Source organism: Chlorocebus sabaeus, chromosome 1 (assembly GCF_047675955.1).
Source record: "Chlorocebus sabaeus isolate Y175 chromosome 1, mChlSab1.0.hap1, whole genome shotgun sequence".
Taxonomy (NCBI): domain Eukaryota; kingdom Metazoa; phylum Chordata; class Mammalia; order Primates; family Cercopithecidae; genus Chlorocebus; species Chlorocebus sabaeus.
Window position 1 is genome coordinate 18,173,799 of NC_132904.1, and position 26,325 is coordinate 18,200,123.

The window sequence follows — 26,325 nt, forward strand, 5'->3', positions numbered from 1 at the left end:
GGTTGGGCACAGTGGCTCACGCCTGTAATCCCAGTACTTTGGGAGGCCAAGGTGGGCAGATCACGAGTTCAGGAGTTCAAGACCAGCCTGACCAATATGGCGAAACCCTGTCTCTACTAAAAATACAAAAATTAGCCGGGCGTGGTGGCATGCACCTGTAGTCCCAGCTACTCGGGAGACTGAGGCAGGAGAATCGCTTGAACCTGGGAAGCGGAGGTTGCAGTGAGCGAAGATCGTGCCACTGCACTCTAGCCTGGGTGGACCATCCTGGCTAATACACCTGGCTAATACAGTGAAAATGTGTCTCTACCATAAGCGCGCGCGCACACACACACACACACACACACAAATTAGCCAGGCGCGGTGGCGGGCAGCTGTAGTCCCAGCTATTCAGGAGGCTGAGGCAGGGGAATGGCGTGAACCTGGGAGGCAGAGCTCTCAGTGAGCCGAGATTGGGCCACCGCACTCCAGCCTGGGTGACAGAGTACGACTCCGTCTCAAAAAAAAAAAAAAAAAAGTACTAAATGAAAAAGTACACATATAATTTGATAAGTTTTTACATATGCATATACCCAAGAAACCATCACCACAATCAAGATAATGAACATACCCATAACCTCCCAAAGTTTCCTTTGACCCTATTTGGAATTCCTCCCTCCTATCTGCCTGTGACCTCCTGTCTGCAACCGATATACTTTCTGTTACCATATATTAATTAGTCACTATAGTCTTTAATTCCTCTCAGTAATGTTTTGTAATTTTCAGTGTAAACCTTTTGTCAGAATTATTTCTAAGTATTTTGTATTTTTTGATGCTATTGTAAATGACACTGCTTTTAAAATTTAAATTTCCAATTGCTCTTTGCTAGAATACAAAAATACAATTTTTATATATTGACATACAGCACTGATAAATTCACTTATTAGTTGTAGTAGCATTTTTTTTTTTTCGATTCCATAGGCTTTTCTATTTAGACAATCATGTCCTATGCGAACAAACTTGGTTTTTGTTTTTTTTTCTTTTTGAGACGGAGTCTCGCTCTGTCGCCCAGGCTGGAGTGCAGTGGCGAGATCTTGGCTCACTGCAAGCTCCGCCTCCAGGGTTCACGCCATTCTCCCGCCTCAGCCTCCCAAGTAGCTGGGACTACAGGCGCCGGCCACCATACCCAGCTAATTTTTATTTTTATTTTTCGTAGAGACGGGGTTTCACCGGGGTCTCGATCTCCTGACCTCATGATCCGCCTGCCTTGGCCTCCCAAAGTGCTGGGATTACAGGCGTGAGCCACCAGGCCCGGCCACAAACTTGTTTTTTGAAGTTTTCTTGCTTTATCCACTGGCTAGAACCTCCAGGACAATGTTGAACAAAAATGGTGAGAGTGGAAATCGTTGCCCTGTTCCTGATTTTAGCAGGAAAGTCTGTCTTTCACCATTAAGCTTGGTAGGTTTTTCATAGATGCCCTTCACTGGGTGAGAAAATTCCCTTCTATTCCTGCTTTGCTAGGAGGTTTTTGTTATTGTTGTTTGAGACAAGGTCTGGCTCTATCGCCCAGGCTGGAGTACAGTGGCATGATCTCAGCTCACTGCAACCTCCACCTCTGTGGCTCAAGCAATCCTCCTACCTCAGCCTCCCAAAGTGCTGGGATTACAGGTAAGAGCCAGCATGAATGGTCTTGTTTTTGTTTTTTTGAATCAAGAATGAATGTTGGATTCTATAAAATGCTTTTTCTCTATTTATTGAAATAATGTTTTTTTTTTCTTCTTATATGGTGGGTTACACATTTCTCTTTCAGAATTTTTAAGTTTACATTGATTTTTAAATGTTAAACCACCATGCATTCCTGGAATAAACCCCACATGGTTTTGATATATTGTTGGATTCAATTTACCAAACTTTTAAGAATTTTTGTGACAAGGAATATTGGTTTGCAGTTTTCTCTTCTGGAAATGTCTGTTTTATTTGGATACTAGAATAATGCTAGCCTCCTAGATTGAGTTGAGAAGTATTTTTTTTTTTCAATTTTCTGTAAGTATTTGTGTAGAACTGGTGTTCTTTCTTCCTAATATGTTTGGTATGTTTGGTGTGTGTGTGTGTGTATATATATTTTGTTGTTGTTTTGTTTTGTTTTTCTGTTTTTGTTTTTGTTTTTTTTTTTGAGATGGAGTCTTGCTCTGTTGCCAGGCTGGAGTGCAGTGGCATGACCTCGGCTCACTGTACCCTCCTCCTCCCAGGTTCAAGTGATTCTCCTGCCTCAGCCTCCTGAGTAGCTGGGATTACAGGCACGCACCACCATGCCTGGCTAATTTTTGTATTTTTTTTTTTTTAGTAGAGACAGGGTTTCGCCATGTTGGCCAGGATGGTCTCAATTTCCTGACCTCATAATCTGCCAGCCTTGGCCTCTCAAAGTGCTGATATTACAGGCGTGAGCCACCGCGCCTGGCCTGTGAGATTATTTTTAACTACAAATTCAGTTTCTTCAAGTTACCTATGTATTCTTGAATGTTCTCTGTGTCTCTGTCCACTTGATCTAAGTCATTGAATTTGTTGGCATGAAATTGATAATATTTCCTTATTATCTCTTAATACCTATAGAGTCTGTAATGATGTATCACTCTCGTTCCTGATATTGGTAATTTGTGTCTTTTCTCTCTTTTGTTGTGATCAGTCTCGCTTATGATTTTCTAATTTTATTTATCTTCTCAAAGAACCTGCTTGGCTTCACTAATTTTCCCTACTGTTTTTCTGGTATCTATTTCATCGATTTCCACTCTAATCTTTACTCTTTTCATCCCCTTCCCCCCTAACTTTTAAATTGCTCTTCTTTTACTAATTTCTTTCTCTTTTTCTTTCCCTCCCTCCCTCCTTCCCTCCCTCCCTCCTTTCCTCCCTTCTTTCCTTCCTTTCTTTCTCTCTCTCTTCCTTTCTTACTCTCTCTCTTCCTTTCTTTCTCTCTCTCTTCCTTTCTTTCTTTCTCTCTCTCTCTTCCTTTCTTTCTTTCTCTCTTTCTCTCTTCCTTTTTCTCTCTCTCTCTCTCTCTCTCTCTCTTTCTTTTTGAGACAGAGTCTTGCTCTTCTTGCCCAGGCTGGAGTACAATGGTGTGATCTCTGCTCACCGCAACCTCTGCTTCCCGGGTTGAAGTGTGATTCTCCTGCCTCAGCCTCCTGAGTAGCTGGGATTACAGTCACACACCACCATGCCTGGCTAATTCTGTATTTTTAGTAGAGACAGGGTTTCTCTGTGTTGGTCAGGCTGGTCTCAAACGCCCAACCTCAGGTGATCTGCCCACCTCAGCCTCCCAAAGTGCTGGGATTACAAGTGTGAGCCACCACACCTGGCTTTCTTTTCTTTCTTTCCTTTCTCTCTCTCCTTCCTTTCTTTCCTTTTCTTTCTTTCTTTCCTTCCTTCCTTTCTTCCTTCCTCCTTTCTTTCCTTTTATTTTCTTTCTGTTTCTCTCTCTCTTACTCTTTCTCTCTTTTTCTTTCTCTTCTCTTTCTCTTCCTCCTTTCTTTCTTCCTTTCTTTTCTTCTCCTTCCTTCCTTCCTTCCTTCCTTCCTCCTTCCTTCCTTCCTTCCTTCCTTCCCCTCCTCCCTCCCTCTTTCCTTCTTTTTTCCTTTCTTTCTCCCTTCCTTTTCACGGGGGTCTCACTGTGTCACTCAGGCTGGAGTACAATGGCTATTGTACTCTATGGCTAATTGCAGCCTTGACCTTCTGTGCTCAAGCCATACCAAGTAGCTGGGACTACAGGTGTGCACTACCATGCATGGCTAATTTTGTTGTATTTTTTTGTAGAGATGGGGTTTTGTCATGTTGCCCAGGCTGGTCTCAAACTCCTCAAGCAATCCACCCACCTTGGCCTCCCAAAGTGTTAGGATTATGGGTGTGAGCTACTGTGCCTGGCTATTATTAAAAAGTCAAAAAACAACAGATGCTGGTAAGGCTGTGGAGAAATATGAACACTTTTACACGGTTGGTGGGAATGTAAATTAGTTCAGCCATTGTGGAAGATAGTGTAATGATTCCTCAAAAACCTAGAACCAGAAATACCACTTGACTCAGCAATCCCATTACTGGGTAAACACCCAAAGGAATATAAATTATTCTATTGTAAAGATATATGCATGCATATGTTCATTGCAGTACTATTCACAATAGCAAAGACATAGAATCAACCCAAATGCCCATCAATGATAGACTGGATAAAGAAAATGTGGTACATATACACCATGGAATACTATGCAGCCATAAAAAGGAATGAGATCATGTCCTTTGCAGGGACATGGATGGAGCTGGAAGCCATTATCCTCAGCAAACTAATGCAGGAACAGAAAACCAAACACTGCATGTTCTCACTTATAAGTGGGAGATGAACAGTGAGAACACATGGACACAGGGATGGGAACAACACACATTGGGGTCTGTTGGGAAGGATGGGGGAGGGAGAGCATTAGGAAAAATAGCTACTGCATGCTGGGCTTAATACCTAGGTGATGGGTTGACAGATGCAGCAAATCACCATCCACACATGTTTATCTGTGTAACAAATGTACATATCCTACACATGTACCCTGGAACTTAAAATATATATATATATAAAACCATTTATATATAACTATATATGGTTATATATATGTTATATATATGATTATATATGTTATTATTTTTATAATAAAATATATATATTACCATTCTCTCTGGCACCAATACAGCAAGAGAGCAGGAGGGTCAAGTATTTTCTAAATAACAAAGGATAAAAGGGCTGTCTCCAAAAATTTTAAGTTTAACATTAGACCCAAGGATACCTGACCTCAGTAGTATAAAAAATGTTCATTTCCCCCTTTTATTCCTACAAGGGATAGAAAGAAAAGAAGACTCAGTTCCTGGCTCCTGTAAAATCAGGGAGATTATGAATCCTGATTTATATAGAGGGCACCTCAGAGAAGACCTAGTGCCGTAATTTAAAGAAAGGGCTCCCGTTGTGAATCCAGTCATACCTGCCAGCCAATTCCTAGCATTATTATATCCTTGAAATGGAAGTCAATGGTCACAAATTATTTACAAAGCAAATAATAAAATTCAAGCTTCTCTTTTTCTTTTTTCTCTTCCTTTTCCCTATACAGCTATCTACAAAGCAAATAAAGTTTGCTTTGCTATCCCCTATCCCCTATCTTTTTTATCTTCCTTTATCCTATACAGTTACAGGTTGTAATATCCCTTTTTTCTTCCTCTTCTCTCTCCATTATCTTAATCAATAATATACTTTTTAAAAGACCACCTCTCTTTAAGCAAGTATCTAAAATAGCAATGGCAATAGAAAGCCTCAGTGAGGCCTTCTCTGACTACACTATTGAAAGCAGATTTCCATCTCCCAGTCACTCAGTATCCCAAAACCCTCCTTTCTTTTCTTTTTTTGGAGACACAGTCTTACTCTGTTGCCCAGGTTGGAGTGCAGTGGGATGATCATAGTTCACTGGGCTCAAGCAATCCTTTTGCCTCAGCTTCCTGAGTAGCTGGGACCATAGGTGTGTGCCACTATGCCTGGCTAATTTTTTTTTTTTTTTTAAGAAATGAGGTATTGCTAAGTTGCCCAGGTTGGTCTTGAACTCCTGGCCTCAATCAATCCTCCTGCTTCAGCCTCTCAAGTCACTGAGATTATAGGCACGAGCCATCATGTCCGGCTCCTGATTTTCTTAATAGAATTTATCACTATCTGAAGCTACCTTACTAATTTATTTGTTTATTTATTTATTACATGTCTAGGGTACAGTAGGCCTTCAATAAACATTTGTTAAATGTATGTTAATTAATCCATATACTACAGCATATTCATACCAACTTTTATTACTGAAAAACTACCTAAATCCATGTTGTGATATGAAAAGTTTAGACATCTAAAAGAGCATCACAGAAAAGAAAATGGGTCAGAAAACCTGCCAATTAGGGCATTAATAATGGAGAGGAAATAAGCTGATTACACAATGAAGTTAGATTCTTAAAAAGCCAAAAAAGACAAGCAAATCACAGTTCTCAGAAAAAGTGAAGTGTGATAAGGATGGATGCATGGCCTAGCTCTAAGTGATTTTTGCATCTGAGAGACTCTATACTTAGTTTCTTCTTCATATCACTCTCAAGAAGCTTCATAGAAATGTATCTTTGAAATAGTACACACACCCCAAAACTTGGAGCCTTCTATGGCTGTGTTAAATTACATGGGTACTGAAAGGAGAAGAATCTCTATTTTCTTTCTTTTTCTTTTTTTTTTTTTTTTTTGAGACGGAATCTCGCTCTGTGCCCCAGGCTGGAGTGCAGTGACGCAATCTCGGCTCACTGAAAGCTCCGCCTCCCAGGTTCACGCCATTCTCCTGCCTCAGCCTCCTGAGTAGCTGGACTACAGGCGCCCGCCACCGCGCCCGGCTAATTTTTTGTATTTTTAGTAGAGACGGGGTTTCACCGTGTTAGCCAGGATGGTCTCGATCTCCTGACCTTGTGATCTGCCCGCCTTGGCCTCCCAAAGTGCTGGGATTACAGGCGTGAGCCACGGCGCCCGGCAGCATCTCTATTTTCATCTACCCTGCCTAGTTCCTTTTCAATACTCAACAAGAGCAAATAAGAAGTCAATAGTTGTAAAGTTCTATCTATTAATCTGGATATCCAAATTCTTGTCTTCTCGCCATTCATCTTTCAATCTGTAAGTGTCAGAGACTTCTAGGAAATTTCTACCATCTGGCATATTTCTCAGATACAGAAGAAAATGTAATAAAAACGTATTTTAAATGGATAATTCACAGGTTTCTTTTGATAAAAAGTTTGACTCACACAAATGTGTATTTTTGGAAAAACCATGGTTGATAAATGTTTCAAATTCCTAAAATAGACTTCAATTCCACTTCTCTCACCACTTAAAAATTAGTTTTAATATGTTTAGCTTTGCTTTATCTCATATATTTCAATAATATATTAGGAAGTATTTGGGGGGAATTTTATCAGCACTCAAGCAACTACTGAACAGGCAGAATCACATCTTGGGAAACTGATTAGATGTCCTTTCAAGAAAACTTCTGATACTTAGTAATGCATCTTCTGTATTGGCAATTTCCAAGATTTTCCTGGGGAATCACACTGAAGCTTGAGAGAAGAAAAAAAAAAATTTACCAGGGATAGTGTTAACATCAAACAAAATCTAAATATTACCTGTAAATAACAGTAACAGTCCAATCATACCTCTTTTTCCCTACAAAGTAAAAGTCACTACCAAATAACATTTATGAGAATTCAGTTTCATCTGGTAACTAATACACTCCTAAATGACTCAAGAATGTACCAAAAAAATTAATAACAGTAATAGTCAGAGTTATTGGTTGCAAGCAACAGAAACCAAATCTCACTATCTTAAGCAAAAAAGGGCTCTGCTGGAAGGGTATTATTAGTGGCTCATAAAATCTACACGTGGCTGAACCATTAGACTTGGAAAACAGACAGGAATCAAGGGAGCTTTGGAGGCAAAGGTCTCACCACAACAGTCTGATCCACAAGCAGCTACTGCAACTGACACATCTTTCCACTAAAGTCTCTTTGCTTAAGATGGCCAGAGACAGTTTCTGTTGCTTTGGCCAAGAAAATTTACTGCTACAGAATTTGTATAAAGTGAGACTCTTTGAAGAAAAGCTGGTCCCACTCTTTTGAGGAATTTCATTTCTCAGTATGATCTCCATTCCCATCCACTTTCCTCTTTTTGCTCAAGGCACACTAAACTTGGGATCTACTTTTTATTTCCACTCTTTTCCCAAGTAGTCCCCGCTTCCTGAAGTTCCATTCTCCCTTCTCTGTCTGATAATTATCTACATATTCTTTAAACCTAAATTGAATGTCACTATTCTGTGAATTCTTTCCTGACTGTATAAATAATCACTTTTCCTATCAAAGTTTACTCACTAGTCCAGAACTTCTAATGCTCTATTTTAATTGTATTTGTGTAACTATCTAATTTTTACATGACAGTGAATTTCTTGAGGACTATATCTGACACACAGTGATTGGCATATGATAACTATTTAATAAGCAGTTACTAAATTTTAAAAATTGAAAGAAAACCAAACAATGAGTTTCTCAGCATTTACAAGGTACTGTCTTTGCCTTCTTTTTTTTTTTTTTTTTTTGAGACAGAGTCTCACTCTGTTGCTCTGTTTCCCAGGCTGCAGTGCAGTGGTGTGATCTTGGGCCCCTGCAACCTCCCTGTAACCTCGCAACCTCTGCCACCCAGGCTCAAGCAATTCTTCTGCCTTAGCCTCCCAAGTGGCTGGGATTACGGGCGCCCGCCACCACACCCAGTTAATTTTTCTATTTTTAGTAGAAATGGGGTTTCACCATGTTGGCCAGCGTGGTCTTGAGCTCCTGACCTCAGGTGATACTCCCGCCTTGGCCTCCCAAAGTGCTGGGATTACAGGCATGAGCCACCACATTCAGCCATTTTACCATTCTACTTATTTCAATATAATTGAGCCTTCCACAAACTGGCCCTATCCTCATTATACATTTTCTGTTTGTTGCTTTTTACCTTGTACTAGTCCTCCATAAGTCAAATTAGATTCCTTTATGATCCCTTGCAGTGTACGATATTTTCTACTTCAACTAATTATTAATATGTTCCATCAGAATGCAAGTTCTAAAAGAGTTCTTCCTCCAATAAAAGTAGAGTAGGTAATTCAGACTAACCATTCTGGCTGAGAAAAAAAATGGATAAATTATTCAAGGCAATTGTCTGAAGTCATCAGAGAGTCACCAAGGCAAATGAAGAATGACGAGGCCAAGTTATGATAGAATAAAACCGAGAAAGGTGAGCTGAGCATTTAGTGCCACTTTTCCCAATGTGTGGGGTTTCTAAACAGAAGGGTCCATGGATTAAATTCAAGAGATCCACATGCTTGGATGGGGAATTTTTTTTTTAGACGGAGTCTCGCTATGTTGCCCAGGCTGGAGTGCAGTGGCGTGATCTTGGCTCATTGCAAGTTCCACCTCATGGTTTCACGCCATTCTCCTGCCTCAGCCTCCCGAGAGGCTGGGAGTACAGGTGCCTGCCACCATACCCGGCTAATTTTTTTTGTATTTTTAGTAGAGACAGGGTTTCACCCTGTTAGCCAGATGGTCTCGATTTCCTGACCTCGTGATCTGCCTGCCTCGGCCTCCCAAAGTGCTGGGAGGCATGAGCCAGGGAAATTTTTATATGTTTATTTTTACTAACCTCTAACTGGAATTTGGCATTTCCTTCTATTATGAATATAAACATAGAATCAACAGTGCCTGTGACTCTTTCAGTAATAGAAATCTCAGATATTGGCTAGGCACAGTGGTTCACACCTGCAATTCCAGCACTTTAGGAGGCTGAGGCGGGAGGATGACTTGAGGACTGGAGTTTGAGAGCCGCCTGGGCAATACAGGAAAACCAAATCTTTACAAAAAACTTTAAAATGAAAAAAAAAAAAAGAAACCTCAGATATTTTCATATAACATTACTGTCATACCAGATATCTCACAATATCATTTATACTCATCACCACTTCAGAAATAAGGTATTATTATACCCACTGGTAGCTCTAGGGGCCTCTGCCAGTTCTGGAAGATTCAACTGATAAACTAAGCAGTTAATAATTTTGAATTAATGTTAAATTCCTGGGTTTTCAAATGCTGTTAGGGCTTATAGACAAAAAATTAGAGTTGGCTGGGTATGGTGGCTCACGCCTGTAATCCCAGCACTTTGGGAGGCCAAGGCGGGCAGATCACAAGGTCAGGAGTTCGAGACCAGCCTGGCCAGCATGGTGAAACCCTGTCTCTACTAAAAAAATATAAAAAATTAGCCCGGCATGGTGGCGCACACCTGTAATCCCAGCTATTCAGGAGGCTGAGGCAGGAGAATCACTTGAACCCAGGAGGCAGAGGTTGCAGTAAGCCAAGATCATGCCACTGTACTCCAGCCTGGGCAACAGAGTGAGACTCAGTCTCAAAAAAAAAAAAAAAAAAAAAAAAAATTAGAGTTCAGGACCCACCCAGGTTGAGGGGTGGGACTCTGGTAAACCCCTAAGGCTCTTTTGGCACTCCTAAGCGCTTAACTGAAAATTAGCCCTCCCTGATATGTAAATCTATATTCAAATCCTTTCAAACCCTCATGGGATTGAGGTAATCCAGGATTGCTAGTGCCCAGGCCATCTGCCAGAAGCAAATATAAATCCCCTCCGAAGAAATATAGCATCATTCTGGGCCTCACATTATCTGTATGGTTTTTCAAACACAATTTACAGAACTCAACTAGAGAAAAAAAAAGTATAACACAAGATAAGATAATGGAGTAAAAAAAAAAAAAATGAAGAGATAGGACAGAAAACAGAAACAGACCCACAGGGAATCCAGATAATAAATTATGGACTTTGTAATAACCATGCTTTATTATTTCCTGTGTTCAAGCAAAGAAAGACAAGATTTAGCAAGGAAACAAACAAAAACTGAATAAAAATACTTGAGCTAAAAAAATACAAAAATTAGAATTAGGAACTCAGTAGATGGGTTTAATAGTAAATTACACAGAAATGAAGAGAGAATTAATGACCTGGAAAATAGATCAGAAGAAAATATCCAGAATAAAGCATAAACTACAAAATGATGGGCTGGGCATGGTGTCTCATGCCTGTAATCCCAGCACTTTGGGAAGCTGAGGCGGGTAGATCACTTGAGGTCAGGAGTTTGAGACCAGCCTGCCCAACATGGTGAAACCCCGTCTCTACTAAAAATACAAATTAGCCAGCTGCGGTGGTGGGCACCTGTAATCTCAGCTACTCAGGAGGCTGAGGCAGGATAATCACTTGAACCTGGGAGGCGGAGTGGGTTGAATCTGGGAGGCAAACTTGGGTTGTAGTGAGCCGAGATCATGCTACTGCATTCCAGCCTGGGTGACAGAGTGAGACTCTGTCTCAAACACACACACACACACACACACACACACATACACAAAATGATAGAAAATGCAAAAAAGAGCATAAGAGACAGAGAATACCATGAAAAGGTCTAATGTTTGTATAATTAGAATACCAATAGGAGTAAAGAGAGAGCAGAGGCCAGTTGTGTTGGCTCACGTCTGTAATCTCAGCACTTTGGGAAGGCGAGGCAGGAGGATCACTTGAGCCCAGGAGTTTGAGGCCAGTCTGGGCAACATGGCAAGACTCTATCTCTAACAACAACAAAAAAAAATTAGCTGACTGTGGTGGCATGCAACTGTGGTTCCAGCCATTTGCAAGGCTGAGTGAGGCAAGAGGATTGCCTGAGCCCAGGAGGTTGAGGCTGCAGTAAGCCATGACTGCACCACTACACTCCAATGTGGGTGACAGACAAAGATCCTGCCTCAAAACAAAGAGACAGAGACAGAGAGAGAGAGTAGAACAGAAGTAAATCTGAAGAGCTAATTATTGAGAATTTTCCAAGACTGATAAATGATATCAAGCTACAGGTTCAAGAAGCACTAAGAACACCAAATATAAAGAAAAGCAAACCTAGACACATTACACTAAAACTATCAAAAACCAAAGACCAAGCAGAAATATCCAAAAACCATCCAGAGATTTAAAAAAAGATTATTTTCAAAGAAGCAAGAATAAAACTGAGAGCAACTTCTCAGCAAAGTCAGTAGAAACCAAAAGATAATGGAATGGTAAAACAGCTGCCAACCTAGAATTTATCTCAGGAAAAAAACTGCCCTTCAAAAATGCAGGTGAAAATTTAAATAAGACCTATAGATTAGTTAATAGTTTTAAATTAATGTTAAGTTCTTGATTTTGGCAATTATACTATGGATACAGGAAATGTTAACATTAGTAGAAGCTGTATGAAATGGATGTGGGAACTCCATATACAGACTTTTTTTAAACTTTGTGTAAGTCCAAAATAATTCACACACATTCTAAAAAGGTAAAATAGAGACAGTTTCAGAATGGAAGCTCCATAGAGTTGAAATTTCTGGTCTGTTTTTTTCACTGCTATATCCCTAGTATCTAGAACACTAAGACATAGGCACTCAGTTAACATACATTGAATGAAGGAGTGAACAACAGTAGTAGCAGCAGCTACCAATTAATTCAATACTTACTATACCTTAAGTGGAATACCAAGCACTTTACTTTCATTAACTCATTTAATCATTCCAACAATTATGTAACATGCATTTTATATTTTATATATGAGTCTCCCTATTTTATAGACGAGGTAAGCAATCTGCTCAAGATCTCATACCAGAAAGTAGTAGGCCCTCTAACATAGACCTGTCTGACTCCAAAGTCCATGTTCTTAACCACTATGTTATGGTGCTTTCATGTCACAAAATATGTCTCCTTTCTGTTTTGTTTATCCAAACTCTACCTACCTTTCCAAATCAAGACAAACTCCTCTATAATGACTTAACTACTTTTACTTAACTAATAGTCATTATTTTTTCTTACTGTCAGTTCTCAGTGTACTAGGCCATATAACTTAATGCCATTACATAAGGTCTTGTATTGTTCTGTAATTGTTTGTTATCCAATGAGTTTTTATCTCTTTAACCAGATTACATTTCACAGGGAAGTGACCATATCTTATATTCCTATTAATATAGAGCACATTTGAAGCTCTATAACAATACTTAATATTTTTGAATATTTTTGTAAAGGGATGAAGAAAAACATTTCCATGCAAGAAACAGCATTTTTGAATGTTTTAGTGATCAGGCTTACAAGGTCTAAGATTCTAAACATCAAATTTGACTCACACACACAAAAAAAACAAACACTACCTTAAAAAGTTTTTACATCAAATTTTCTATAGTATCTCTTTTTTCTTATGACATGTTAGGGGATGTTCAGGGTAATTTGGACACAGCAGTACAAGTTCTCCTGGTTAAACCTTCTTGAGAAGGTATATAGATTGCGTAGAAGGTAAAATATGAGAGTGTGCAGATGAACAATTATCCCCACACATGTAAGCTGCAGTTTGTCTGGTGTAAATATACTCTCCCTGCCTGGAACTGCCTGTGTAATGTTCTCTCTTTGGGCTCTGTGGTTTCTCAATACATTCCAACTGTTCAGAGGCTGGAGCTTAGCTCTGCAAGCACAGATAAACAGCTTCCTGGAGCAGGCTGCCAGCATGAGGAGCAATGACCTCAGCAGAGAAAGTCTGCTTTTCATTACCCTGAGCACATCACTGTGCCGCTAGAGCTAAGAGTGGGAACAACACAAGTTGGATAGAGTTGACTGACTCAAGTCTCCCATTACACCTTGAGTTTTAAAATTCTAGTATGTAGAGGAAAGGGGGTAAAGACAGGAAGTGAGAAAATGGCATATGCAAAGAAAACAAAGATAGAAAAACTTTCTTAGGCTATTCTGTGAATGAACTAAAGGATGAGTGGAGTGGCTAAGAGTCATGCAGGCAATCACTGAATATTTTAATCTCCAAAAATGTACACAAAATACAGGGCAAGCAAGAAGTGTTATAGAAAGTAAGAGAGGCCAGGTACAGTGGTGCATACCTGTAATTTCAACATTTTGGGAGGCTGAGGCAGGAGGATAACATGAGCCCAGGAGTTCAAGACCAGCTTGAGCAACAAAATGAGACCCCTGTCTCTACAAAAAAGAAAAAAAAAAGTTAGCTGGGTATGGTGGCACACACCTGTGATCATAGCTACATGGGAAGCTGAGGCAGGAGGATTGCTTGAGCCCAGGAGGTTAAGGCTGCAGTGAGCCATGTTTGCACCACAGCACTCCAGCCTGGGTGACAGAGTGAGACCCAATCTCAAAATAAACAAACAAACAAACAAACAAACAAAACAGCAACAACAACCAAAAAAAAAAAAACATACAAAAGAGAGACTAAAAAGTCCTCAAGATCTTCAACTCTGATGCCATTTAAAGAGAGAGAAAAGGAAGACTATCCAGAGCCACAGAGATGCAAAATCCCAGAAAAGTGGAGCTTAAGGAGAACAACACATAATGAAGATGAATTATACATAGCCAGACATCTTATATGTGTCATTTCATGTGATTTGCATAACAACCCTGGAATATAGGTATTATCATCCCTAGCGAAAATCTAGACCTAGAAAATTATAATACAAGGACATCAACAAAGACATTTGTTGTTGATACTATTTAATGACAAAGGGATGATTTCAAGTCTGCTTCTACAGCCACCCAGGAAACAATGCTTTTCCCAAACACCTCTCATTGTAGTATTATCTACTGTTGCAGCCCCAGAACTCAGCAATACTAGAACTGTGTCCTAAAAGAAATGTGCACACTTGTGTCACTTTCTGATAAGACAATTTCTGCAGTGCTGGTAGCATTGCATCTGATAGTTGAAGAAGGGAACTACAATTATGTCCTCAGACAAGAAATTGGTTAGATATGACCCCCTCCTGAAGGATCCTGAGAGACAATTTGTTTTTTGGAGAAGTCATTGACTATAAAGATGCACCTGCAAGGGGCCCGGGAGCTGAGAGACAGACAAACATCTTAGCAAATTCTAAAAGCAGAGCGAAGCTTCATTTGACTTTCATTTCACTTTTCTCAGGGAAGAAGAACCTTTGTGTTACTGCCAAAATCCTAACTGTCCTTCCTTCCTCTCTATCCCCTCCACCCCCATGCCAGCTCATTAAAGATCTTCTGGTTAAAGGTGCCAAATTGTGTCATTCTTTCCTACTCTAGTGCCAAGCTTGTGCCACTAGTTCCACAGATTGATCTGCTGGAGTTCTGAGCAAATTATGGAAGAAATTAAAAGCACTGAAATTTTAAATTATTCTGTTGTTGGTGAAGTAAAGCTTTTTAAACTTCTTCTTCTTGTAGAGACAGGGGTCTCATTGTGTTGCCCAGGCTGGTCTCAAACTCCTGGCCTCAAGTGATCTTCCCACCTTGGCTTCGCAAAGTGTTGGGATTATAGGTGTGAGTCACTACATCTGGCTTAGTTTCTTAACTTCTGATGACTGACTTTACATTGCTAATGGCATGACACTTGTTAATTCAGACTTGTGTGTATGTATTTGATTGCCAGGGGAGTATTCAGGGAATTATCAGAGTGGTGGTATGAAGGAATATCAGGGCTTGAACCAAATAAAGATCCTTTATATTATTTATAGATTGAAATAAATCAAGTTATTTCTCTAAGGGGAGATATTTTAATGTAAAAAAATCAGACCTAAATTTTATACTAGCTAGCTGCAAAAGCAGCTCCCATGAAAACAGAAATAATATCATTGGGGCTTGAGAACACTTCAGCCAAGGATGGTGTTTTCTTCATTTCCTCTTATTGAATGGTTTCATAACAGAGAAGTTTCTCCTAACTTGTAGAAGGCAGGGGGTGGGGGGAGTAAGGTCTTTCCTGACAGGGAGAATCTGGGCCCAATTATTACTTCTGTAACCTTTGACTCTGACTTCCAAACGAGTCAAGGGACCAGTGGGCTGTGAAATAGCTTCCTCCATTACCAGGTCAAGTGCTGCTGGATAGTTTCCTGTAACCATAACACAAAGGAACTGAAGAAGTGAGATGGATTCTACAAAAACAGGCAACTTCTTGCATCCTCAATGACCCTGGATTTTTAAGTTTCAAAACAGATTTTGGTGACTCTTAACTCACCACTATGGCTTCCTGCAGTCTTTATGCTATAGCATATCTCTAGTAATATAGAAAAGAGCCAGAATCCTCTATAGATTTGGTTCTGTGATGGCCTAACAGAGGTGCCTGGCTGAGTAACAGTGGGGATAGGGTTGCTTTAACTGAAGGCAAATCTATTCCTGACAATTATCTGAGTCTGTGGGAATCCAGATGCTGACAATGAGAAATGGGTAATTTTCTGTTACAATGTGTCAACTCCGGCTAAGAACTGAATTATGGAAAAAAGGCAGGGGAGGGGGTGGGTTCAGGGGGAAGCATTATCCCTTTTGAAGAAGTCTGTAATAGGATTAGTCACCATTACTTCACCACACCACATTTTGGCTCAATTTAACAAAAATAAGTAGAGAAAACATGAGCAGAAATGGCCCAAAGAAGTCTCAAGTCCATCTCTCATTCAAAGCTACAAGCCTGGAAATCAGTGAAGTCTTGGTTTGTTCTGATGTGCTTCTTGTTGGCTCACACCTGCTCCTCTGTAACCACGGACACAAGAAGAACCCCAAACAACACTACTTAAACTCTAGATGGTGAACGATCCTAAAAAAATCTGTCACCTTTAGAATGAATGTTTATACCCTGATTGTTCTAGATTATGTAGGAAAGAAGTGGGTCATCTTTTCATAGGGTTTAGAGTAACTGTCCGAAAAAACAAAAAAAGAAACGATATGTATTTTATAATCATGGATTGTTTTCATTAGAGTTACATTTTAAGTTATTTAGGAATATGCACTATTACCTATGTAACAAAGCTGCATGCTCTGCACATGTATCCCAGAACTTAAAGAAAAAAAAATGGATATGCACTATTGGAATCTCTTTTTTTCTCCAAGGAAGAATTAATGAAGTTCATATTTTATGGATTTATTTGAATCAAAATTAATTCTGATGATTAACATGTATCAAAATGAAATTATTAATGCTCCTTTTCTAAAAACTGGCAAAGATTTCCATCTCCATATTTATACTATGTAGTGTAGAACACAAATACTTTTGATGACTAATTATTTTATTTACTTTCACTGGTTAAATAGGAGCAGGGCATGAGGGAGGCCAACTACCCACGAGGGGGTCCTAGGAACACTGCCTATTAAGGGTACTCCACTCTCAGTAGCAACAAATAAAATCAATCAAATGATCTTTTTTGGACACAGGAAGCTTACTTAGATAATCAAGGTGGACAAAGAGAAGTTGAGTCACCCTCTGGGTTAGGTTATTGGCTCTCTGATGGGATGAGCTCTCAATCATTATCTCTTCCAAGAGGCCTTCCCTGTCCATCCTATATATTATGTTACTCTGGCTGTTTTCTTGTTATTTGTCTTGTTACAGTTACCAGCTGTGTAACCATGAGAATGTTACTTTTAAGCGCCTGAATTTCCTTATGAGTAAAATGAGGATGATACTAATACCCTGTTTATAGAACTGTGAAGATTAAATAATGGTTATTATATGCTTAGAACAGTGCCTAGCACATGGTGTTTATTAACTGTTAGCTATTCTCATCCTCATCAATTTGCTTGTTTATTGATTATTGCCTTCATTAAAACACTAGGTTCATAAATAGGTACCTTATTTGTCTTACTCACTGCTCCATTCCCATTGCATAGTACACACAGGCACAGAGTAGGTGCCCAAAAATAATTTGTGAATGAATAATTTGCAAATGAATGCCGTCCTATATTCTCACGTATCCTTAAAATAAACCAAAGGTAGTCTGTATACTTCTTTCCCTTGCAACCAAAACAGTCATCATAAAAACTTCACCAAACAACTAAAATCATCCTTTAAAAAACAAAAACAAGACACTTGACCATAAAAGTGAGCTCTCCTGGGCCCACGAACCAAGACCACAGAATATTATTCATTTCTATATTAGTATGTGGAGGTCAAGCTCCCTGATGCCACAGCATTGTAAACTATCAATTTAGCCTGTGAAGAATGGTTCCCAATTCTGATAGGAATTCTCAGATTTCAGCCTGTTTTTCTCTCATCATTATTTTCCAATGTCTCAAAAAGCCACATTTCTCATTTTATCTTTACCACAAGAATCTGGTCACACTCTGGTGTGGTTTCTAAGTTAGAGCTACTCTCGCCTCATTTTCTTGGATGTACTTCTTCAGAGGTCCTGACCCAGTGTTGACATTTGGTCTATTCTTAGAGTAGCACCTCTAAATATTAATTTCTTCTACCTTCTACTTGTTGAAGGACAACATTCAGAGGTAGAGGTTACATACAACATAAAAGAAAATCCTCTGGGATTTAGTACCCGTCTTTCAAGAGTGTCCAGAGGAATATGATCTACAGAGCTCATGGACTTGCAGATATACACAAAGTACTGCTCAGCCACTTGTGTTCTGCAGTTTATCCAGATTTGCTGGAACAGTCATGGACTTGTTTGAAAACACCAACAACCAAGGAGTGACAGACAGCATAGGTGAGAGGGCAAGCAGACCCAGAGAAGAAAATCAGAAGAGAAGCCTTCCAAAAACAATTTCAAGGAGTACTTTTATCACTGTTTAAAAGTAAATCACCCATGGTTAAATATAGGAAAGTCTCAAGACGCAAACTTGAAACTGTAAGATGGAAGGGTACCATTAACATATTTTTAAAAATCATGCTTCCTGCTCTTTACAGTCAGCTCCAGTTGCATCCCCCAAAAGGCCAATATTAAACATTTAAATGGCAATGAACTGAGGTCACCAGCTAAGGCTGTGTGATAAGCTTGCAAAGTATAGATCATAAGGGAGAATTCAAAAATAGTAGAAATCATAGCTAGAAGAAACCTCCAAATATGATCTGGTTAGCCCTCTAGCAACATTAAGCAGTAAAGTGAGTTGGAGGCAACAGAGAACAGTGGCCTCTGTAATACTGCAGATGAGGCTTGATTCCTGACTCTGTCACTTAATAGCTTGTGAACTTGAAGAAGCTATTTTAACCTTTCTGACTATCCACTTCCTCCTCTATAAAACAGAGATAACAATAATAATAGTACCCATCTCAAAGAATTGTAGTAGCTGAGACATGGTATTAGTTTAGTAAAAACTGCATATTATAATATATTATTATTATTATTATTATTAGCATGTAAGGCTTTATTAAACCCACTTCATAGATGAGGCAACTGAAGCCCGTATTTCAGAAATTTGCCCAAGGTTATAGAGTGAGGACTTATAAGAATAAGGAGCTCTTCTTCCTTCTAGGGTAGTGCTCTTTCCACTTCATTATGTTTCTCTTATAAATCAATACAAAACCGAAGCCTGAGGCCAGGCGCAGTGTTTCACGCCTGTAATCCCAGCACTTTGGGAGGCCGAGGTGGGCGGATCACAAGGTCGGGAGTTCAAGACCAACCTGGCTAACACGGTGAAACCCCTTCTCTGCTAAAAATACAAAAAACAAAAATTAGCCGGGCATGGTGGCAGGTGCCTATAGTCCCAGCTACTCGGGAAGCTGAGGCGGGAGAATGGCGTGAACCCAGGAGGCGGAGCTTGCAGTAAGCCGAGATCATGCCACTGCACTCCAGCCTGGGCAACAGAGCAAGACTCCATCTCAAAAAAAAAAAAAAAAAAAACTGAAGCCTGAAAGTGAAGGATTTTCACTAACTAAATCAAATTCACAAAGTAAACTCAGGAGCTTCCATCATCCAGGTCTCTGTGTCTACCAAATTATACTTACATTACTTCCCATTCTGTCATACATCCACACCTTTCAAGTCTTAAAAAAAAACAAAACAAAACAAAACAAAAAAACCCAAAAGTTTTTTGGAGCTGGTTTACTTTTCACTTCTCGGAATAACTTACCTCAGGCCAATCTGGTGTCATAGAGTTATGGAAGTGTCAGGTATGTGCCACTCGTATATTATGTAAATTTCAGCTTTCTGGGGACAAGAAACAGCCCACTTGGCAAGTACATTTCTATCAGCACTGTAGAAAATCTTATGATTTTTTTTCTTTTTTTTTTTTTGAGACAGAGTTTCGCGCTTGTTGCCCAGGCTGGAGTGGAGTGCAATGGCACAATCTCAGCTCACTGCAACCTCTGCCTCCCAGGTTCAAGTGATTCTCCTGCCTCAGCCTCCTGAGTAGCTGGGATTACAGGCATGTGCCACCACCCTTGGCTAATGATTTTTTTTTCAACAGTGTATTGGTAGATAAAAGCTGCCTACAGTCAGCCTTACTGTTGGTTCACTACAGCTCAGAATTGGCTACACAGAAAAGTGGAATTCACTTTTGGAGTGCTAGGTGCACGGTATACAGCTTCTAAAATGGCAGAAAATAGAGCTTTACCAAAAATAAGAAAGGGAGGAAAAAACAAGAAAACAGTCCTTATTATAACAAAATCTAGAAGAGTAGAAGGTATTTAATAACTTAAAATATAGACACTGCTGTAGATTCAATAAATATTTACCTAACATCTATTATATGTGAAGCATCATGCCAAGTACCAGAAATGCAAAGATGAAGACTAAATGAGGCCGGGTGCAAATGGCTCACGCCTACAATCCCAACACTTTGGGATGCCAAGGCAGGCAGATCACTTGAGTCCAGGAGATCGAGACCAGCCTGGCTAACATGGTGAAACCCCATCTCTACTAAAAATACAAAAATTAGCTGGGTATGGTGGCGGGCGCCTGTAATCCCAGTTACACAGGAGGCTGAGGCGGGGGAATCTCTTGAACCCGGGAGATAGAGGTTGCAGTGAGCCAAGACTGCACCATTGCACTCTAGCCTGGGCAACAGAGGGAGACTCTGCCTAAAAAAAAAAAAAAAAAAGCCTACCTTCAAGGAACCAGTGTAATAGGGAAAAGACTGATAACAGAGATGGGGAGGGGAGTAAAATGAAAAAAGCCAGAAAGAAGCATTACCCCCAGAAGAGTCATATTTCGCTTGGCAAGGAGCCTCAAGAGTGCTGGTACAGATTAAATGGCCTAGAAACTTGACCTGTAGGCTTGTCAGTTCACTTGTCAGTTCTATAAAAGCAAGCAAGGCTATTCAATCTCAGTCTTTATTCCCTGCCTACCTCATTTGCTCCAGCCCGCATCACGAGAACAAGTAAAATTCCTTTCTCTACTTCATCCTCCTTTAGAAGACTGGGTGAAAGGAACAACTTTACTCCCAGAAAGCTTCTTTTTCCAAGGAACCTAAAATGCCAATCCATAAAAAATCTAGATTTCATTGATAAGAACTTTAGAGTTCAGCAAAAGAGCTAGGGAATCTCAAGTATTCCCCTAACAGCAACCCAAGTTGAGGCCATTTGAATAGCTGTCTGATATCCAAGGAGCCTCTGGAGAACAGAAAGGAAAAAAAAAAATCTATGTTCAAGGAAGATGAACTTGAGTTCAAGATTCACTTAAACAGAAGCCTATAAGGATTATTATTCCTTTCTTAGAATGTTCCCAATAAACCAGAAGAAAAAGAAAGAGAATCCAAATGACTATATAAATATGTGATGGCATGTTGGTAATAATAATAATGCTTTGTATTTCTCTAGCACATCCTTTCATGAAGATTATGTTTTGCATGGTACTGTACAAAAACAGACACGTAGACCAATGGAAAGAATAGAATACTCAAAAATAAAGTACACACTTAAAACAATCTTATCTTTGACAAGGCTGACAAAAACAAGCAATGGGGAAAGGACTCCCTGTTTAATAAATGGTGCTGGGATAACTGGTGAGCCATATGCAGAAGAATGACACTGGACCCTTACCTTTCACTATATACAAAAATTAACTCAAGATAGATTAAAGATTTAAATGTAAGACCTCAAACTATAAAAATCCTAGAAGAAAACCTAGGAAATATCCTTCTCAACATCAGCCTTGGCAAATAATTCTTGGCAAAGTCCCCAAAAGCAATTGCAACAAAAATAAAAATTGACAAGTGGGACCTAATTAAACTAAAAAGCTTCTGCACAGCAAAAGTAACTATCAATAGACAACCTACAGAATAGGAAAAAACATTTACAAATTATGCATCCAACAAAGGTCTAATATCCAGAATCTGTAAGGGACTTAAATCAAGAAGCAAAAATCAAATAACCCCATTTTAAAATGGTCAAAGGACATGAACAGACACTTTCTCAAAAGATGATATATAAGTGGCCAAGAAACATATGAAAAAATGCTCATTATCACTCATCATCAGAGACATTATCACTCATCATCAGAGAAATGCAAATCAAAACCACAATGAGATACCATCTCATGCCAGTCAGAAGGACTATTATTAAAAAGTCAGGGGAAAAAAAACCAAAAAAAAACAGATGCTGGCAAGGCTGCTAAGAAAAGAGGATGCTTACACACTGTTGGTGGGAATGTAAATTAGTTCAGCTACTGTGGAAATCAGTTTGGAGATTTCTCAGAGAACTTAAAACAGAGCTACCATTAGACTCGGCAATCCCATTCATTAGTGGGTATGCCAAAGGAAAATACATCATTCTCCCCACGCACTCATACATTCATTGCTGCACTATTCACAATAGCAAAGACATGGAGTCAACCTAGGTGCCCATCAAAGTTAATTGGATAAAGAAAATATGGTACATATATACCATGGAGTACTATGCAGACATAAAAAAAAGAATGAAATCATGTCCTTTGCAGCAACATGGATGGAGCTAGAGGCCATAATCCTAAGTGAATTAATGTAGGAACAGAAAACCAAATACCACATGTTCTCACTTATAAGTGAGAGCTAAACATTGAGCATTCATGGACATGAACATGGGAGCAACAGACACTGTGGACTACTAGAGGGAAGGAGGGAGGGGGGTAATGGGTCAAAAACTATCTATTGGGTACTATGGTCACTACCTGGGTGCAATGTACCCATGTAACAAACCTGCACATGTATTCCCTGTATCTAAAATAAAAGTTGGAAAAAAAGAAGATTAATGTATTTTTAAAGTGTTTATCTCATTCAGCCTAAAAACAGTTCTGTGATATTCAAAAAGTGGTAATCAGTTGGGCATGGTGGCTCATGGCTACAATCCCAACACTTCAAGAGGCCAAGGCGAGAGGATTACTTGAGTCCTGGAGTTCAAAACCAGCCTGGTCAACATACTGAAACACTGTCTCTACAAAAGAAAAATTTTAAAATTAGCTGGGCATGACAGCACATACCTGTAGGCCCGGCTACTAGGGAGGCTGAGGCAGAAGAATTCCTTGAGCCCAGGAGTTCAAGGATACAATGAGCCATGATGATGCCACTGCACTCCAGCCTGAACAACAGAGTAAAATTCTATCTCAAAAAAATAAAAAAGGTAGTAATCATTTTGACTTTTATACATTCTAAGCATACTTTACAAAGAAGTATGACCTTCTTTTTTTTTTGAGACAGAGTGTCTCTCTGTCGGCCAGGCTGGAGTACAGTGGCACCATCTCGGCTCACTGCTACCTCTGCCTACCAGGTTCAAGAGATTCTCCTGCCTCAGCCTCCCAAGTAGCTGGGATTACAGGTGCGTGCCACCATGCCCAGCTGATTTTTGTATTTTTAGTACAGATGGGGTTTCACCATGTTGGTCAGGCTGGTCTCCTACTCCTGACCTCATGATCTGCCCTCCTCAGCCTCCCAAAATGTTGGGATTACAGGCGTGAGCCACCTCGCCTGGCCTAAGAATGACCTTTCAAATATATAATCTATGAAAGATATCCTCCCTCTAGAAATATTTCTTTAAAAAATTTTTTAAGTTCTAATTTTCATGGGTACATAGTAGGTGTATATATTTTGGGGGCACATGAGATGTTTTGATACAGACATGCAATGTTAAATAGTTACATCATGGAGAATAGAGTATCCACCCCATCAAGCATTTATCCTTTGTGTTACAAACAATCTAAATATACTCCTTTTTTTTTTTTTTTGAGACGGAGTCTCGCTCTGTCACCCAGGTTGGAGTGCAGTGGCGCGGTCTCAGCTCACTGCAAGCTGCACCTCCTGGGTTCACGCCACTCTCCTGCCTGAGCCTCCCGAGTAGCTGGGACTACAGGCGCCCACCATCACACCCAGCTAATTTTTTGTATTTTTAGTAGAGACAGGGTTTCACTGTGTTAGCCAGGATGGTCTCGATCTCCTGACCTCATGATCCACCCGCCTTGACCTCCCAAAGTGCTGGGATTACAGGCATGAGCCACCGCACCTGGCCAACTCTTTGAGTTATTTTTAAATGAACAATTAAGTTATCACTGACTATAGTCACCCTGTTGTGCTATCAAATAGCATGTCTTATCCATTCTTTCTATTTTTTTTTTGTACCCATCAACCATCCCCACCTCTTCCCCCAGCCCCCAGCTACCCTTCCCAACTTCTGGTAACTATCCTTCTATTCTCTTTGTCCATGAGTTTAATTGTTTTGATTTTTAGATCCCACAAATAAGTGAGAACATCCAATGTTTGCCTTTCTGTGTCTGGTTTATTTCACTTAACATAATGATCTTCAGTTCTATTCATGTTGCTGTAAATGACAGGATCTCATTCTCTTTTAGGGCCGAATAATACTCCATTGTGTATATGTACCACATTTTCTTTACCCATTCATCTGTTAATGGACACTTAGATTGCTTCCAAATCTCAGTACTCTAAACAGTGCTGCAACAAACATAGGAGTACTGATATTTGTCGATATACTAATTTCCTTTCTTTTAGTTATATACCCAGCAACGGAACTGCTGGATCTTACAGCAGCCCTATTCCTAGTTTTTTGAGGAACCTCCAAACTGTTCTCCATAGTGGTTATACTAATTTACATCCCCATCAACAGTGTAGAAGTGTTCCCTTTCTCCACATCCTTGCCAGCATTTGTTATTGCCTGTCTTTAGGATATAAGCCATTATAACTGGGGTGAGATGTTATCTCATTGTAGTTTTGATTTTCATTTCTCTGATGATCAATGATGTTGAGCACCTTTGCTTATGCCTGTTTGCCATTTGTATGTCTTGTTTTGAGAAATGTCTATGCACATCTTTTGTCCGTTTTTTGATGGGATTATTGGATATTTTCCTATAGGGATGTTTGAGCTCCTTATATATTCTGGTTATTAATCCCTTGTCAGATGGGTAGTTTGCAAATATTTTCTTCCATTCTGTGGGTTGTCTCTTCATTTTGCTGATTAGAAATACTCTTAAATCATTAAGTGATTGGCACAGCATCCTGTAGAAAGAAAACTGCAAGGAGCATTAGCCTAAACAATTCCATGAGAAAAGCCAGCCATGAAAAAAACAGGCTAGATGAACACCAGCTAAAGAAAATCAAAGTGAATATTTTGAATAAAGGAGAAAGTTAAAAGAGGAACCTGAAGAAACAGATCTAATAGATCAAACAAGCAGTTATTAAGCTACTGTAATCAAAACCATTCATGAGGCATCGCTGGACAAAACTAGCTGCACCAAAGGCATGATCCAAAACATGTTTGGGCGGCCCAAAACCAACCTACCAAAACTAAACATTCACTGCCACTACATAATCAGCATTGTCCCACTCTGTTCCTCAAGTGTCCTGCCTGCTTCCAAGTGCCTCCTCTGGGTTCACTGTATTAGTACGACATTCATGTACTTACTATTCAGTGAAGAACCTGGCAATTCCATATTGGCTGATATCTTCCCTGTTCTCTAGCAGCTGGCACACTGCATCCTCCATGTAGGTGAGGACATGTCGCTGAGCTGTAATCAAATAGCAAGAGAGAAAGAGAAAATGAGAGAAAGATTTAAAAAAGAATGATCCCAATCCTAATAGGAGGTCATGTGTAAGGCAATCCAAGTGTTGGCTCTGTCTGATGACACTTCATCAGTGGACTCGAATAGGCAAAGCAAACTTGCTGACCCTAACTGAGCTATAGTTTCAAAGGATAGATTGAGAGATGATGTGAACATGACCTATTGCCATTTGACTGGCTGTTAGTATTAGCATCAACCCTTTATTCTTCATTTCAATGACAACGGTGGGTTGAAGAGGAGATTTAGCACCATTCAGCAGATACATCTGGAAGTTCTTTTCTTTCTACCTCCTATTCTTTTCCACTTCTGCATCAGAAACTTATCCAGGGAGTTTGTAATTCCATGCTTGAAGCATGGATGGTATGATTGTAAAGAAAACTCTGGCCAGGCACAGTGGCTCACGCCTGTAATCCCAGCACTTTGGGAGGCTGAGGCAGGCAGATCACTTGAGGTCAGGAGTTCCAGACCAGCTTGGCAACATGGTGAAAACCTGTCTCTACTAACACAAAAATTAGCCAGACGCAGTGGCATATGCCTGTAATCCCAGCTACTCAGGAAGCTATGGGAGGGGAATAGCTTGAACCTGGGAGGTGGAGGTTGCAGTGAGCCGAGATCATGCCATTGCACTCCAGCCTGGGCGACAGAGTCAGACTTCATCTCAAAAAAGAAAAAAAAGAAAACTCAGTTAATTTAAAAAAAAAAAAAAGTTTAAGGACCATGAAAATTTTAATACTAGTGTGTATGTAAGTTATTAACTTTGGTAAATAACAAGACCATGAAATCTGTCTGGCTCGGTTTATTAGATATCATGTTTTCTGCATTTGTTGTGAGTTGGAAATGTGTGAGTTAATCATGGGCGTATAATAAAAACTATGAGTATTAGAGTGAGACAGACCTGAGTTTGAATCATGGCTCTGTCTTGGTAGCTTAATCTTGGATAGTTACTTAGC

At 39.7% G+C, this 26,325-nt stretch overlaps 1 protein-coding gene across 11 annotated transcripts in view; it reads right to left on the reverse strand.

Annotated features, from left to right (window-relative positions):
- The window catches only part of CSTPP1 (centriolar satellite-associated tubulin polyglutamylase complex regulator 1), a 226,441-nt gene that overhangs the window by 152,782 nt on the left and 47,334 nt on the right, over positions 1 to 26,325 (reverse strand). For 10 of the 11 annotated variants that reach the window (XM_037999404.2, XM_007999816.3, XM_007999806.3 and 7 more), the window contains exon 2: positions 25,219 to 25,321. In XM_037999404.2, coding sequence (XP_037855332.1) covers positions 25,219 to 25,321 — 103 coding nt within the window. Of the gene's footprint in view, positions 1 to 13,534; positions 13,629 to 25,218; positions 25,323 to 26,325 lie in introns of those variants that run through there. The other variant, XM_073016691.1, reaches the window with a different exon arrangement.